General features: G+C 36.7%; 1 protein-coding gene across 1 annotated transcript in view; it reads left to right on the forward strand.

Moving 5' to 3' along the window:
- Positions 1 to 8675, forward strand: part of LOC126354501 (condensin complex subunit 1-like) — a 169626-nt gene extending 160951 nt beyond the window's left edge. The window contains exons 25-26 of the mRNA XM_050004228.1: positions 2535 to 2662; positions 3540 to 8675. Of these exons, the coding sequence (XP_049860185.1) occupies positions 2535 to 2650 (116 nt within the window). The 3' untranslated portion in view covers positions 2651 to 2662; positions 3540 to 8675. The remainder of the gene's footprint in view (positions 1 to 2534; positions 2663 to 3539) is intronic.
- The last annotated feature ends 8881 nt before the right edge of the window (positions 8676 to 17556 follow it).

A 17556-nucleotide genomic window follows, 5' to 3' on the forward strand; every position in this document is an offset into this window, starting at 1 on the left:
TCCGTATTTTCGGACTTCAGACTGTTGATTTCTACTCTTAGACTGCTGATTACACACTGTAAACTAGCAATACGTTCACTATACTTTAAGAATTCATTTTTGCACTTTACGCACGAATTTTTAACGGCTTCACTATAACTTATTTTAGGAGTAAAACCACGGACATCTACACACGCCGCCATCTTGGCGTAGTGAAATACATATTCATTTAGCTTAAGTGTTACTAGTAATTCTGATTGGATTAGTTTACCTACTGATCTTGTAATAACCATTACTTATATTCCAGTCACCCGCACACTGGAAATGCATGCATCATATCGGACTGTTCTAAAAAGTTCTGGACAACAACACACAAGTCACTCACTGATTATAAAATAATAAACTGCTGTGTTGCCTGTCGATCCTTGTCATTTAGGCTGGATGTATTTCTTGGTAAGGTCTTCCTTTTTTGCTCTAGTAATTCATTTCCTATAGCAGTGCTGTTATTGTATCCTAATAAATAGGAATTCAAATTTGCGGATCATTATCATTCACTTCTGGAGACTGAGCCTTACCCTGGAGAGACATAATTTTTCCACTTTCATTTCACTAATATTCTGGTGATTAACAGCTCTACTGAATTGGTTTCCATTATCAGGGTTATGATTATTTCTCTCTGTTTGTCTCAACCTGTTTCTCTATTGGTCATTAGTGTCACCTATAGGATTTCCCCCAGACTGCATATTGTTATTACTATTCGTGGCATTATTTGTTGTGATGTTATTGCAACCCTGTCTATTGGATTTTTTTTTTTTTCCAGAGTATCTCTTTGTTCTAGGTATTCTAAAAGATTATTTACTTTAACCTACTCTGTCTCTATCAACTTATCATGCACCTTCCATGGTAGTTGACTTAAAATAACTTTCAACAAGTACCTCTCACGAATTGGGTCACCAGAGTACTTTGCTTTACTTAATTGATTTTCTACAAATCCGCTGTATCCTTTCTAATTAGTATTGTTGTGTGTTTGAAATCCTAATAATTACATTCTCAATTTCTTCTGCACTTCTTCACGCCAGTATTTACCTTTAAATTCTAATTTGGAGTTCTTGTAAACATTAAATTTGTCAAATTTTAATATACCCTATTGTGCAGTGGTCCTGTAAGATGACTTACCAAGAACCTGGTTTTAATGTGGTCTGTCCATGTAGTGGGTAAGACATCCCCAAATGCTTTTTAAAAAATATGTGAAAGTACTGATGTAAAATCATCACTTCATAATCGTTAAGTTTATCTTTATTTCTCTTCATCGCATTCTTCCCTTTCTTGTACGTGAGTATGACACTCTGTCTTGAGGCCACAAATGGCCCATCGGGACCATCCGACTGCCGTGTCATCCTCAGATGAGGATGCAGATAGGAGGGGCGTGTGCTCAGCACACCGCTCTCACGGTCATTATGATGGTTTTCTTTGACCGGAGCCGCTACTATTCAGTCGAGTAGCTCCTCAGTTGGCATCTGAGGCTCAGTGCACCCCGAAAAATGGAAACTTCGGTGATCCGACGGGCACTGGTGTATCCACTGCGGCAAAGCCGTTGCCTGTACATGAGTATAGCCCATACCTAATTTATCATGTTGATTATTTCCAAGTGCACTGTGTATATTATAATGGGTAAAAGAATCACTAGTAATATTTGATGCAGAAGTCATTGCCTGAGGTATCATGTTCTGGGAAATATTCAAACCAGTCTTTAATGTTGGCTTCCAGTTACTATGAAAGATATATATTATCAACATGCAAATTGTTCTGTTTTGCAAGGCTGAGCTACAGTCATTAACAGACATTATTAGCATCAGAACACAGCCCATAGACCAGGTGCTAAACACCTCATGCAGCAATACTTAAGATACCTTACAGATTATTGGTATTGTACCAATTCAAGTATAGAGGCATACTGGACGTATGAGATGACACTTCCCACAGCATGTTGATTTTTAACAAACAGGGGCTCCTTCCCCACCCCCATGCTCGTGTCGTGGCAGTAACTATGGTGATCAATATACTTACTTACAGCTTCTTCAGTGTTCAGTGAACTTAAAACGGTGCAGTAGCTAAAGGTTGCAACTGTGATTTCTATTTAAGTGGCAGTGAAAGAATCTCCAAAAATTGTCTTATATTTTGTGTAGAAGTAAAGAAGTTTCTTCACAAAACACACTGAGTAGGAGACAAATTTTAGTTGGACATTATGTGAGAATTTTCAAAGCACCACACACACACAAACAACACTGAAAAACTTTCCTTATGTGTGCAGACGCATGTACAAGTGTCTTTTTTGTGGGATGTGTGCATGCATGTGCGTGTGTGCGCGCATGCATTTGCAAGTGTCTTTTTTGTAGGGAAAATGGTCATGTGGGGCATGATATACAAATGATAACTTCAGAAGGAATGGTTTACCTGCAATTATCAGAACACAAGTATCTAGTGAAGCATTGTTTCACTCTCAAGTGATAATTTCCTGTAAGTAATAAATACCATGGTTGGTTGCTTTATTGAAGGTACCAGGCAGGCACCATCAACAGTTAAAAAGCAACCGCAAAAAGGGAAAACTCCTAGACGAAGAAAACCAAAAACACCTTCTTCTACATCTGAGAGTAGTGACCTGGAAGAATGAGAAACCTTCTAGGTATGTACACTATTGTCCACAGACATACTGTAAATGTACTCTTTAAGAGCCACCCTTGAGACAGTAATAAGTAGAAAATTTAATAATCAGTCTTTGGTAAAAGTATTGCAGTAAATAAAAGCTCTTTTCTTATTATTATGGAATATATTACAACCTTCGGGATTTGCTGTTGAGTTTTGAATACTATGTAATTCGTGCTAGCTTGTAACTATTTCGCTACCTGTTAAATATTTTTAGGTACTGAATTTATTACACTGATTTAAAGAAGCATTAATGGTAAAATATTTTAAATGAATAGCATTTGTATTTTTGAACTGTAGAATTGTTTTTAAATGATGGAACATTCCGCACTTATCTTTCAAATATAATATATTTGTGGGGAATATATATGTGACAGCACTGTAGAGATTTCAAAGCTATTTTCGTGCACTAACATCTAAAGCTACAATAATGGCCAGCAAATATATTTAATGAGAGAATGGATCATATTTGTTACTGTACATTTTCTCTCTCTCTCTCTCTCTCTCTCTCTCTCTCTCTCTCTCTCTCTCTCTCTCTCTCTCTCTCTCTCTCTCAGCCTGACTGGTTAGTTTCCAGATGGGAAGCATGCATAATAAGACAGAACTAATATTTACAAATGTTGTTGGACCAGTAATGCAACTGGAAGTGTGTTTCTATTTGTTCATTGCCCCTGTTATCTTTAATGTATGTTGGGTTACCAGAAAATGAATATTACTGCTAGTTACTGGTTGCAGAGTGTATTTGCTGTTTTTGTTATTAAGATGTTAGTACTTGTGTTTGTGTTACTGCAAAACTTCGCATTACACAATATTAAATTCTGGTAATAATTTCAGTGATGTATCTTTGTTTGTTTCAGGTTTTATTTATTTTAACTGACATAGGGGAAATGCTTCCTGCAATTAAGCCCATAATTTATACATTGAACAAAATATGACAAAGTGCAATATGTACAATCATAAGAAGGGCTACAAATGCTTTCGTGCTGGCACACAACTATTTTAATGTGTCAATATGCATGACAACTTTAAACTGCCTTTTTGAAAACAGGAATAATTATTTTATTAATTTTTATATTTAACTCTCCACTGATTCTCCGCAAGTAGGGCTCTGTATTATTGTATAACTGACCTGTTAGTTCTAAATGTACAGGATTTTATTTAGTTAACTGGTGACTGAATTAAATGTACAGTATCTCTGCATAGTGATAAAGTGCACGTGCACATTTTATGTATTGCTGCCAGTATGAATGAATTAGTTTTTACTAGTATCATAAGCGTCTTTTTATTTTATTGTTATCAAACAAGTAGTTGAATATGACTTTAAGATTTGCGTTGTTGTGTTCTCAAACCGAATTCTACTTTTACTGCATTTTGAGACAAAACCTGTTGAGCAACAGATGGTTAAAAACTTGTCGTGTGCTGAATGTGATGGGCCCAGAGAAAACTCACTAGATATACATAAGGGTAGTTGAATGTTTCACATGGTTTAGAGGCAAAGGGAAGCAAATGAGATGGGCAGGGGGCAGGTTTAGAGGCAAAGGGAAGCAAATGAGATAGGCAGGGGGCAGCAGAGGTACTGTGTAAGGCAATTGAGAAAACAGTACGGTTGCAGTCCATATACTCTCAACACTCAATGAAAAGTCACAAAAGACAGGCTAGAGAGGAGGAAGAAATTCTCAGAGCAACAGAATAGGTAGAGAATATGGGCTAGTGAAGACTTGAGTCCAGTAGAGGTTCAGTACTAAATGATGCGCTGGAGGGATGTGCAGCTTAACGGAATTGTGTTTTAGTAGGGAGAGAAGTTAGAGATGGCATAGGCTACAAAGCAGGAACTGAAATCAAACACTGCTTGCTGTGTCTTTTAAATGTTGAATTACATTTGGTCATAGTTGACTGGTTGGCCTCTCAGAAAATTACACATTAATCTGCATCATTTTTATCCTTAAAGCATAATATGGAATCTATATTTAACATTAATGTTGTACCTTTTCAGTAACTGTAGTTGTCCATGTAGACTGAAAAAAAATTAGACAATTAGTATTTTATCAAAGGTGCATATCAAATGGCCATGGCATTGTTTCTTGCATTTAGAATCCTGCTTTATGATTGTCTCTAAAGAATGAGATGTTACTGAATTAACTTAATGTACTAATGAATTTCAGTATACAATGTATCTGTAAGAGTTAATCACATAGATGTTCAGTGGAAGGCTGGCATATTTCATATCACAAAAAATCCCTTGATTATGATCCGTGGGTATACAAAAAAGAATTATGATTGGCACAGTCATACAGCAAACCCAGGATCTCAATCATTCTTTCAAACAAGCAGAACAATGATACAGGCTGTATTGATTCAACACATGCAGGAAAAACTGAACAAAAAATTAATGCAAATAATGAATGATAGGATACTAAAAGAATGGCACAGAGCCAAACAACAGAGACAAAAAAATAACCATAAAAAGATGTGCACAAATTAGCCTCAACCCGTACAAGGACTTCGTACAAACAAGATAGCAACAGGAAAATCTGGCAACAAAGGAGTTCTATGGTTTACAAATATAAATTCACAATAAAAAATAGTCACAATGCAATGGGACAAGAAAATAAACGTATTTACCCAAACTCAGATCTTATGCCAAAATATCTCCCTAAAATAACAATAAGCACATACTTATATCATAAATTAGTATGTGAGGAGAAAATTAGTTTGGGCGCAATTAAGTTGCACATTTAATATGAAGTATACAAGAGAAAAACTGAAAGTTAGAAATAAGGCGCAGTTCAGTGATGTTCAGATAAAATGGGCATGTGACTCAAACCTTAAACGAGAAGTAAGTTGTAAATGGACATTGACAAGATCAAAGAGGAAGAAAAGTCTTACGAAAATGCTCTGTGATAGGCACCATACAGTTACAGAACAAGTACTTCTTGAATCAAAACTTAACATGACAGGTCTAAACCTTTTCCCATTTGGCAAGTGAGGAAAAAAAAAACTATATTTCCTACATTGTGCATCCACATTGTGTTCCATAGCTGCAGTGAGAGGGGGAAGTGGACCAAGTCCGCCATGGTCCTCTTAGAAATCATTCTGACATTGGCCTGGAATAGTTCGGGAAACCCAAATCAGGTAGCTCATTACAGAAAATACTGTATGGTCTTTAGAGATGTTTTTAGTTAGGCCAAGAATATGATCGTCACATGAAGGAGAAATAAATCTCGGATTTTATTTATATTGGTTATTTCCATTACAATACTTGTAATACTCTGTGTGTTTGTGTGTGTGTGTGTGTGTGTGTGTGTGTGTGTGTGTGTGTGTGTGTGTGTGTTTGATGACGATGATGATAATAGAAGCAAGAGAGCAAAACCTTATTGCGGCACATGTCTACTCCTTGTAAATAGCATAAAGGGGACTGCCAAGCTTAACATCCCCATCCAATAGGAGGATCACCATCAATAATGTCACACCATCAGTTCATGAGACAGTGCAGAGAGGTATGGTATTTACACCAGGACGTTGACCCAAAGCTTACTGTGCACCATGGGCGGGCAAACGTTGCACGCTGCTCATGAGTGCACAGCACTGCACATGTGCTGTTGGTGTGCAATCATTGACCAGGGCAGTGGCGACAGCCAGCAGGTTGCTGCAGTGTAGTACCAGGCTAAGCTGCAGATGTTGATCCAAAGTGACCACCACTTAGTGAACATTGTATTTCAAGATCTGGAAAATGCAGAGTGAATCAAGGAAATGGAGAAGTGGAGATTTGCTACCTTTTAAAAAGGAATGGGAGCATCGTGTTTTCTTTGTGCAAAAATGTGAAAATTCGAAATGTTTAATACATGGCAGTATTCTCGCTGGTCAGCAGAAATGAGTATTGAACGCCATTATAATAAATTTCACAAGGATGAGTACAATTTAGTGTCGGATTCTGAGCGGTAGGGGAAATTGACTGAGCGTTTCACACATATTTAGCTGAAATTGGGAAAGAGTACGGTGACATACCATACCACAGTGAAGTCCGCTGGCTTAGCCGTGGTAATATACTCGAGATTTTTTGAGCTGAGAATAACAATAAATCAGTTTTTAAAGGACAAAGGAAGGCACGACCCCAACTTAGAAGATCCAGAGTGGGTTGCTGACCTTGCAGTTTTAGTGGACGTTACCAGGCACATGAATGCATGTAACACAAGTTTGCAAGGAGAAAATCCAGCTAATCTGTGAAATGGCTGAAAAGGTGCAAGCTTTCACTTGCAAGCTTGAGCTGTGGGAACGATAGCTCTCGTCAGGGAACACAGTGCATTTCCCTACTCTGTCTATTGTGCGAGAACAGAATTGCAAAGAATATGTTTCCTTACTTAGTGCAATAAAAGAGGAATTCCTCAAGCGATTTGGGGATATATCATATTTATCCCAAGCTTTTGAATGGTTCTCGAGACTATTTGCTGTTTCTGTAGATGATATTCATCCAAATTTGCGAATGGAATTAATAGATCTACAGTGTAATTCTCGTCTGAGAGACAAGTTCCTTTTGGCAAGACGTGTAATAGACTTTTATCACGACTTTCTGCAGCACGAGTTTCCTCGTCTCCATCGTGAAGCTGCGTAGATAACGTCAGTGTTTAGCTTAACATGTTCGTGAGAGATTTTTTTTCCTGTAATTAAAATTAGTAGGTCTCAGTTAAGAGCAAAAATCAGTGATAAAAATTTACGTAACTGTTTGCGTTTGTCTGTATGTAGAAAATTTGTTCCAGACATTAAACGTATTGTAAACTCCACCTGTGATAATTAAATAAAATGTATCGTAGGTAATAGGTACTCTTTCAAACCATGATTTCTTTCAAGCACTTCTACTAACCTTATTCCTTCATTTAATAAAACAAGCTTGGAAACAAAATGCTTTACAGAGGAAGGAGCAGAGAGACGGTATGATAGGAGAGAAGCTGGTGGCCAGCTTGCCCCTGTGTGCATGCAGAACACCTGTTAACTGCACACGTGCAAGTGCACCGCACACGTGCAGGATTCCGGCCCACCCCTTCCAGTACGCCAGCACCTTTCTTACCCTTGCCAGCCAAATACTGGCAGTGAAACTTTGTTTCCACCACTATGATTCAAAATGTTATATTCAGATTGTTTTAGTAAGAGGCTTCAATGAAATTTTCATTGTCACTATAAATGGTTCCTTATTACTTGCAACTTAATTGCATCAAAACTCACTTTCTCCTTACATATTGATTTGTGGTATACATGTGTGCTTATTTTTATTTTATGGAGATTTTTTGGCATAAGATCTGAGTTTGGATAAGTATGTTTATTTTCTTGTCTTGTTGCATTGTTTCTATTTTTTATTGTGAATTTATATTTGTAAATCCAGAGAACACAAACGAACCAAGACAAGTGTGTGTTAGCGACCTCAACCACAGAGGTAGGTCAAATCTCGGATTGAAATTGAAATATGAATATGAATATGTGAGGTATCGGAGCAATAACAAGAAAGTTCAGTTACTAGATCACAAAATAGGAAAACGAGATATTAGTTACATTACTGAAGCAATTTTGTTGTTACTGTGGGTAAAATTTCTTCCACACCCTCAATTACAAATTATTTCTCACCAAGCATTTTATTAATATACAAACAGATGATACAACCATTTGATTGAAATTGCAAGAAAATTAAGGCAGTATTAAGTTAATACATCCATATGGTTACTATCAGATGCAAAGTAGTATAGTGAAAATTTGTACGGCATATGTAAATGGCCTATATTGTTTCCAGAATGAACCCTTCACAGTGTCGTGTAGTCTGTGCAATAGTGAAACTTCCTAGTAGATTAAAACTGAGTCGGACCAGGATTAAAACCTGAAAGTGCTCATTCTTCTCCATAGTGAAAGACTGGACCACAAAAACTTCAGCTATACTTCATGAATTACCACAAAATTATGTACTGTACTGTAAGACATTATGAAAATGAAGTAAACAATGTGTGTTAGTGTTTTGATTTTTTTTCTTCGCCTTTGGCTGGCAACATTCAGGTGACAAAGATTTGATAGTTGTATGGTATGCTGCTCTCAAATGAATTTATTGTCAATGTGAAATGTGAAGAACATAACACTGTTAGTCTTTTCGATCTCCATGTTTTCATATTTTGTACTTATTTTGGGTGGAATTGTTCTAAACTGCATATGGTGAGAAACACAATGACAGTTAACTTGTTAGGAACCATTTATAGTGACAATGAAAATTTCATTGACACCTTTTACGAAAACAATTTGTTTAACACGCAGTAATATTGATGAAAGTCATTAATGTAAAGAAGAAGTAGTAAATACTTATCAGATTATTCCTGTTTCCAGCCACAATGTGATTCCCACATAAGGTACAGTACTGGTGTTATTCACACAACTACAGAGGGTGCTGTAGTTTCTCCCATATCTTCCAGGAAAAGAGACTGCACTTCATGAGTTAATTTTTGTTTACTTTCTGTGTTTCATTTTGAGCTATCACTAATATCTGTGAAGTGCTCAACGTATACTGTTTACCAAACAAGCCATTTCTTTGTGTAATATACTTTTTTGTTGTATTTTTATCCTTATCAGTGCTATGTGTAAGAAACAGGGGAATCTTCAAGGAGTTGCCGCTGTCGCCTCCTCCCCCAGCCCCACCGTCATCCTCACCCTTCCCAAAAAATCATTTCATCACTTCCGCCCTTGGTAGTTCTTTTATTTTGATTTCTGTAACTGTGGCACATCACTTGTGGCATACATTTGTATGTGAGCTTCAAATAAAGGTAAAATCAATTTGTAGTCAGTCTATATTGCTGTCAATGTTTTCTGTTTCGTATAATCTGTTGTTTAGAGAACAAGAATACTAATTATTTACATTGAGAAAATATGAAATGGACGGTGGGTACTAACTACTATAAATTACCTGTTCAAACTGCACCTTTACATTACCCCTCCTCAGCAAGAATCTAAGTAGCTCTTTTTCTCTTGTATATGGAATGTTTTGCTGACTTGCCTCATGACTAGTTTGTGACAGCATTGTTCATATCGTATTCCTGTAAGAGATTTAATATAGTGTGATGCTATCCAAGACAAAGATTTATAACAATGGCATTGATGTCTTTGAATGCTGCATTGTGGGAGCATCCATGATTCATTGTTGTCTGATACTTGTTGTGCAATCATCAGTAATCTAAACTTCAAAGTCAAATTTCGGCAAAATTCTATTAACATAAATCCTTCAGATTTCATGTTATAAAAACACAGATTTCATGTTATAAAAACAGTACCACCTCATGGTTTTTCTTTGTTTATTTAGCTGTAATTTGTTACTGATATATATTAAATTATTGGATATAGTACTTGTCTTGTGATTGTACAATGTCACTTACTTAAAGTATTAGAGTATAGTGTGTGAGTGCGCGGGCGCGTGCGCGGCTGCGTGGCCACGTGCATGTGCAAGCATGTGTTTGGTGATAGCAAGCTGAATAGTATTCAGGGAAAGTGCTTATCTATATGCCACACGAACAATAGATTGCAGTTTGAAAATGTTGCTGTTTTTTCTTGTCAAATGACCATTGCTTCCATTTCTTAGTAGCCTCATTCCACTGTACAGTAATTCCCACTTGCAGCTCTCTAGTCTATAACTCGACATCTGCTGGGTGGCTCTTTGTCAGTCAAATGACTCTCATTCTTCTCTGAGTTTCTCTCCACCTCTTATGGCAGTACTGGAGATTAACCAGAAGGAGTGCACTTTTTGGAAACTCCAACTTACTAGCCACTTAACTGGGTGTGCCGACCAGCTCTGTTTACGTCTGGTTTCCATATGTTTAAGTGTACATACTTATTAAAAGTTCACTAAAACTGAATGAAAGGTAAGTATTTACTTGCTTTTACTCATATCACACTTATGGGTTATGTCCATAATAATAATAAAGCAAATCAAGCAAGAAAATATACAAAGGAGCTGCATTATTTGGCATGGCCTTTATTGTGAATAAGGACATACTTGACTCTGTTGTAGAAGTAAATCAAATCAGCGACAGACTAATGACCATGGGAATTAAGCACACCAACAAAGCATATACATTTTAATGTTCATTTACCTACTAACATAGACGTTGACAACAAAAAAGAATCTGTGAAGGCACAAAAGTTTTTGGAAATACGTGAAATTGAAATGTCCAAAATTCCAGAGGGGCACGTAAAAATTCTTCTTGGTGATTTCAACGCACAAATTGGTAAAGAGATGACATCAGGCTTATTGAGTTTTGCCAACAGCACAATCTAAAACTCATGTCAATATCACTTCAAAATAACTCTAGGAAACAAAAAACTTGGTGATCCTTATGCTAGGTGAATTTCAAATAGACCGTATTGCAATCTCCTGTGATTTCCAAAAGAAAGAAACAATGTTAAAGTCCACAGATGGGGATTCTGACCATTATCTTATCAGATTCAAAATTAAATTCACACCAACAGGGAAATTCCAAAAGAAAACACCACTAATTCCCAAATTTGATTTAGAAAAATCCAAGAATCAGTGATTACAGAAATATGACAAAACAACCTACAAACAACTGGAGATATTTCCAAATGAAAATTGTACAGAAAACAAGAGAATTGATCCCATTAAAGAAAAAAAATTTGAACTTTCATGGTGGGATTCAGGTTGTGTTAATTCAGTAAGGGAGATATGGTGAGCCTTCTTAAATTAAAATTGTGACAAATTGGAAACCAGGCACTCAAGTCGAATTCACTACACAAAGTAAATAGTTTTAGACAAAGTAGCCTATCTTCGACGTTATTCAATCTGTATATTGACCAAGCAGTAAAGGAAACAAAAGAAAAATTCAGAGTAGGAATTAAAATCCATAGAGAAGAAATAAATACTTTGCTGTCTAACAGAATTACAATGTCATTGGCAAACCTCAAAGGACCTGGAAGAGCAGTTGAACAGAATGGACAGTGTCTTGAAAGGAGGATATAAGATGAACATCAACACAAGCAAAATGAGGATAATGGAATGTAGTCAAACTAAATCGGGTGATGCTGTGGGAATTAGATTAGGAAATGATATGCTTAAAGTAGTGAGTGAGTTTTGCTATTTGGGGAGCAAAATAACTGATGAGGGTCGAAGTAGAGAGGATGTAAATTGTAGACTGACAATGGCGAGGAAAGTATTTCTGAAGAAGAGAAATTTGTTAACGTCGAGTATAGATTTAAGCGTCAGGAAGTCATTTCTGAAAGTATGTGTATGGAGTGTAGCCACGTATGGAAGTGAAACATGGATGATAAATAGTTTAGACAAGAAGAGAATAGAAGCTTTCGAAATGTGGTGCTCCAGAAGAATGCTGAATATTAGATGGGTAGATCACATAACTAATGAGGAGGTATTGAATAGAATTAGAGAGAAGAGAAATTTGTGCAACAACTTGACAAGAAGAAGGGACCGGTTGGTAGGACATGTTCTGAGGCATCAAGGGATCACAAATTTAGCATTGGAGGGCAGCGTGGAGGGTAAAAATCATAGAGGGAGACCAAGAGACGAATACATTAAGCAGATTCAGAAGGATGTAGGTTGCAGTAGGTACTGGGAGATGAAGGAACTTGCACAGGATAGATTAGCATGGAGAGCTGCATCAAACCAGTCTCAGGACTGAAGACCAACAACAACAACATGTTGAAGTCCAGTCCAAAGAAGATATCATATTAGGAAAACCTGAGAATGTCTAGAAAAGTTGAAAGAAAGTAGAGTTTTACCTATAGAAATCAATAAAGTTGAGGAAATCAAAGTAACTTAAAGCTTTAAAAGAAGAGGAAAAGATCAACTTAAAATAGAAAAATTATGGGTTTTTATAGCTGCAATTTTGTTTGCATATTTGATTCTTCTTTAAAATATTTTCTGTCATCGAGTTTGTAATTTGCTATGTTATTACGGGTAGTAACATAGTATTATATAGGATGTAAAAGTTATGTACCACTTATTATTTGTTCTGTGTTAGGGGTTTGTGCGAGCTTACATTTTAATAATGAAATGTACAAAAAAAGACAACATTGGTTGGCTATTGTGATAGTGAAGGCTAGTAAATAGAAATTATTTATTTCCTTGGAAAGTCTGTTTGCTTTGGTTGTTTTTTAAGCTCATGAAGACTTTTCCCCTCCCATTGCCTTCAGCAGTTTCTACCAGAACTTTTCCTTTAATTAAAATGTTGGTATCATGTACAGAAGTAAAACACCTGCAAGTGTGAAGCAATCCTTGCTAGATTAATGAAATTTCTGTGAATGAAGAGAAAAAGCAAGGACTGTAATTTTTTGTTACTAGCTTGCAAGATGTAGGTCTGGATGCATGACTGTAGTATCAGACATAATTGCTGTATAATTGCCATAATGTAAATGCAAATTAACTCTGATTAGGTCCACCTCTGGACATTATATGAAATTGAGAATTTAGTGAGTCGGCCATTTGTGCTTGAATGATCGCAGAATACATCATAATTTTTAAAGGGTATGCAATTCTCTTAATTCATGACTTTTGTGTACCTAGTATTTAACATTGGCTTATCTTAAGATCGCCAGGTTTAAGGAATAGTGGATGATAGAACCTACAAGCCTTTTTTAATTTCATTTGGGAATATGAATCGCTCTGCTACAATACAACTAATATCAAAGGCTATTCTCCACTTTCTGTTGAATCTGTACATGTCCTTGCAGTCTTAAGAGTAATGAAAGTGCTTTTCCAAAGTAGCATTTTCCAGCAGCCACGTAGGAGAAGACTTACCCAAAGAAATCAAGAAAGATCGAAATACACAATAAAATTGCCCATTCAACATTTGCAAGCTTTAAGTTGAGTCCACACGATGCCTTTTTGTGTTCAACTTTGCACATCCGTAATTTCCTGGAAATGGAGGCCGTGCATAAGCACATTGTTACTTGCCCTCAATGAGAATCTTTGTGCTATTTAGCAGACAACGGGTAGCAGGAGTAGATATTTGTTTGATTATGTTGTGTGTTGAGGTTATGCTGTAAAGCGATTTATGTGCAATAATGTCTGTTGACTCCTAATGTTGCGGGTCCGGGTTCCGGTATCGGTGGATTCCCCAATGGCTAACATCGGCTGCAGACAGCTGATCTTTTCAAATCAGTATGCCACTATGTGCACGGTCACACTATAGCCAATCCTGGCTTCCGAACGTACAGACTTAGGACAGTAATACGTAAAATTCAAATCATTTTGTTCTCTTTGGTCAAATGAGCTGTTTTCCCACATGAAATATGGAGTGTGAGAAACTGATAAGTTTACTCCAATAAAGAATGAGTTTGTGGCATCCTGAGGATGAAAATATCATAATCGGGATATAATTCGGACTAAAATCGCAGGTTTATTCGAAACCTCGAATAGGAAAAATCCTTAGTGGAAATTTTAATCATAGATAATAACAAAAAAAAATTGTTCAAGTGAATCGGGCGTATCCTGTAGGCTTGTAGGTACTGTATATAAAGGGTGTCATTAGTTGTATGCAAATTATTATTACTGCTTACTGGCATTTTATGCCAGTAGAGTAGTGATTCTGTTAATGTGAAGTGGTTTGCAAATGTGGTGTACCATATGTATTTCCATCTTTAAGTGCTTTAGGTTTTCAGAACTACCTTAAGCTACATTTTATGCTTGTCTTTCACTAGAGTGCTAAACGACAGTCATTGAATGTTAAGTGACTCACATCTGCACAACTTTAAATAAATACAGAGAAATAGAGTGTTTATAATGTGTTTTTCAAGGTCACCATGAATTATCTCGATTATGTACCAGAACGTTTCTCCCGTCATCTCATATATTCGTAAAACTTGTCTTGTTATTACAATAAGTAAGGACAAGGGTATAGTACTCACTACATTCTTTACGGGACAAGACAGATCATTCACATGCATTCAGAGTCTCTCTAATTAGGAGACGCTATGCAGCAGTATCCAAGCACAGAAGCGTTCGTGGTATCCATCCAACCGTAAGAGGTTTAAAACTTAATCTGCTGCATACATAGAATAGATTCTAAGCTAACCGAACCTCCTTCACCTTGCCAAAAAACTGACAGAGGAGATTGGATGCACTATGACCGTGCTGCTGGCCAATGTTACCGTGCGACCTCAGGCGACGGCGTCTGACAACCGTTGTCAGCACAGTGAACGCAACCTAAGGAAGCAAACTTACGTTTATAGATGATTACACATATAGAAAAAAGTCGTGTGAAATACCTCTCCTGAAGATCATTTGAATAAAAATTAGAGATGTTGCCCTGAGCGTCATGTATTAGTTTAAAAGTCTCCAATCATATTTCTGCAAACAATAAGATACCATAAGTTTTGAAGTAGGAAGTGAGCATAATAACCCAAAAATTTATGTTAAGTGTTTATGAAAACTGTGGACGAGTATTCATGCTATGGCTACTTAAAAGGACAAGAAGTGAGGAACGTGGCATCTGAACAGAGGAACATTGGGCGACTCGCGCGTCAGTGTTGCGGATGAAATGAGGATGAGGACAACACTACACCCAGACCCCGAGCGGAGAAAATCTCGCAGGTGGACTGAACAAAGGCAGGAAAGAGTTATGTGTAGCTCCTCAACAAACTACTAAAAAGAGAAATGAAGCACACCGATAGTGCAAAAAACAAGAAGTTGAAAAACATGACCTCAGTTCCAGTGGATTCTAGCAACTACGAAATTCCTAAGTTTGTCGAATCCGAGGATGCTAATCTACATATCATATTTCATGATTAAATACAAATGACACATTGAAAGTAAACTAACTCTCACATAACGACTAGGAACCTCCCTTAAGTGTTTCTTAGTTTCAGGAATAACAATTTTCATTTTTAATTATTTATTCTTATTCCGTTGATCCAGTATACAAGGGAACTGCATGGATGTGGAACGATTCATAATTGTACATGAACACAGTTCTTAGAGATGCTAAAAATTACAATTATTCCACATTACATGTTACAAATTTGATAGAATTGAAACGTGTTGTTTTGAAATGAGGAATAAATAAATCAAACGAGTATATAAGCCACCAGTTACTAACACAAAAGTTTATTGCCGGTCTTAATGCTGCAGTTTCCCAAGCAGAAAATCTAAAATCTCATCTGACATTCCAAAATTTGCAGACAAAACGTCATCACTTTGTATTTCTCATTTCTCTGTTGATATGTCTTTACCTACAGGCTCTTTTGCATTTTCCGTTTCTGTCGCCTTTATATCAATATACACAGGAGAACGTACAAGTGTTCTTTCCACAGATTTTTGTGCATGCCCTTTTATTCCCATGCGCCTGCGATTGCACATGACGAAAGAGGCATCGTGTGCACATACCTTAACATTCAGATATTACAAGGTCATACATGGTTCTTAGTGGGGTTCACACAACAGATTTGGTGCAAACTGCTTTAGAATCTAGAAATGAAATACTTATACATAAACCCTAAATGAACTTCCTGTGTGAAGTGAGAGGCCAAAACACACGGAACTCAAGTAATTGTGAAATAATGCGGGAAATAGGACGGCTTTCTTCTTGATATCATCGGGAATATCATTAATGTAGACTACAAAAAGTTATGGCCCCTGTCCAGTTCATTACAGCACACCATATACAATCTCCACCATATGAGAGATACTGTATTTGTACTCACCTCATCTTCTACTCAATTTAGCTATGTGCACATATGTTATTGATTTGCAAATATTCTGCTCCCTTTCACAGGAGCGCACATTTTGTCATGCAGATGTAATTTTTCCTAAATTCTCATCTGTCAGTTGTCACATTTTTTTATTATGGTTTTACTACAAGTTGCAGTCCATTTAAAAATCATCTAGATACTCGTCACAAAGTGCCATTGGATTCTGTAGTTGACGCAGCTACAAATAACTGGCATAAACAACTAGTAATATGCCATTTGCTGTTTTTGTAACAATTGGTTTTCTGATTCACACTGGACAAAACAAGAACATCATGTCATATCCAAATCCCAGAACTAATTGAGTGCTCAGCTCCCATGTTCTGGATTCGTAGAGGTTGGAAGACTTAATGGTGCTACAGTTTTGTGTCTGGCGATTGCCATACTTACAAATAAAGCATCGTGTTACGTCTGTTTGTTACAGAATAACATAAAACAATTAGGAGCCCATCGCAAATGTTATCTTCTCATTCACGAAACTCTTAAGCAATTGTTACTTTCTTTGCTTCCTCCGCACACTGGAATCAACAGTACTACCCGAATTCATTAAGGGCTAAAACAAAATTCGTAAGTGATGTTCGTGGAAAAGGTCCTAAACATAGCTGTGAAATGTATAGAAAAGTGCTATGCAAACATTTCAATACACCAACTTTTATTTGCTTGACAAAGAGAGACCAATATTTAGCAGTGCAGTAATCATAGCTCATTTTCCTTATCATTGGCATGTACCCACTTTTTTCACATCTGTCTCATTTTCATTTGACTGTCTCTTATAGTAATAAATTTGAAGGTTTTAAACGGATGTAGATGTAGGCATAAATCAGGATAAGCTTTCAATAGGCAAAGATATACTTTCATTATAGGACAAACTGGACATTGTGCACAATTCTCTAATTAATACGAAACTATTCCAACTCCATCTAGTAAACCACATCAGCAGTTATGTCGTTAAGTTGTATCCCACAAAATTGAGGATTTTGCTAGGACGATCTTTGTCAGAAGAGGCCCTCCAGAACAAATAACTGAATTGGACAATTCTTATGAAGATGATTCTAATCGTAACTTGTAAAAATTACAATTTGTGCAATAGTGAAATTCCTCCAAAAAATAATTTCTTCAAAAAGTGCAGACGTGTTTTTTTCC

The sequence above is a fragment of the Schistocerca gregaria genome, chromosome 1 (assembly GCF_023897955.1).
Source record: "Schistocerca gregaria isolate iqSchGreg1 chromosome 1, iqSchGreg1.2, whole genome shotgun sequence".
In the NCBI taxonomy this organism is placed as follows: Eukaryota; Metazoa; Arthropoda; class Insecta; order Orthoptera; family Acrididae; genus Schistocerca; species Schistocerca gregaria.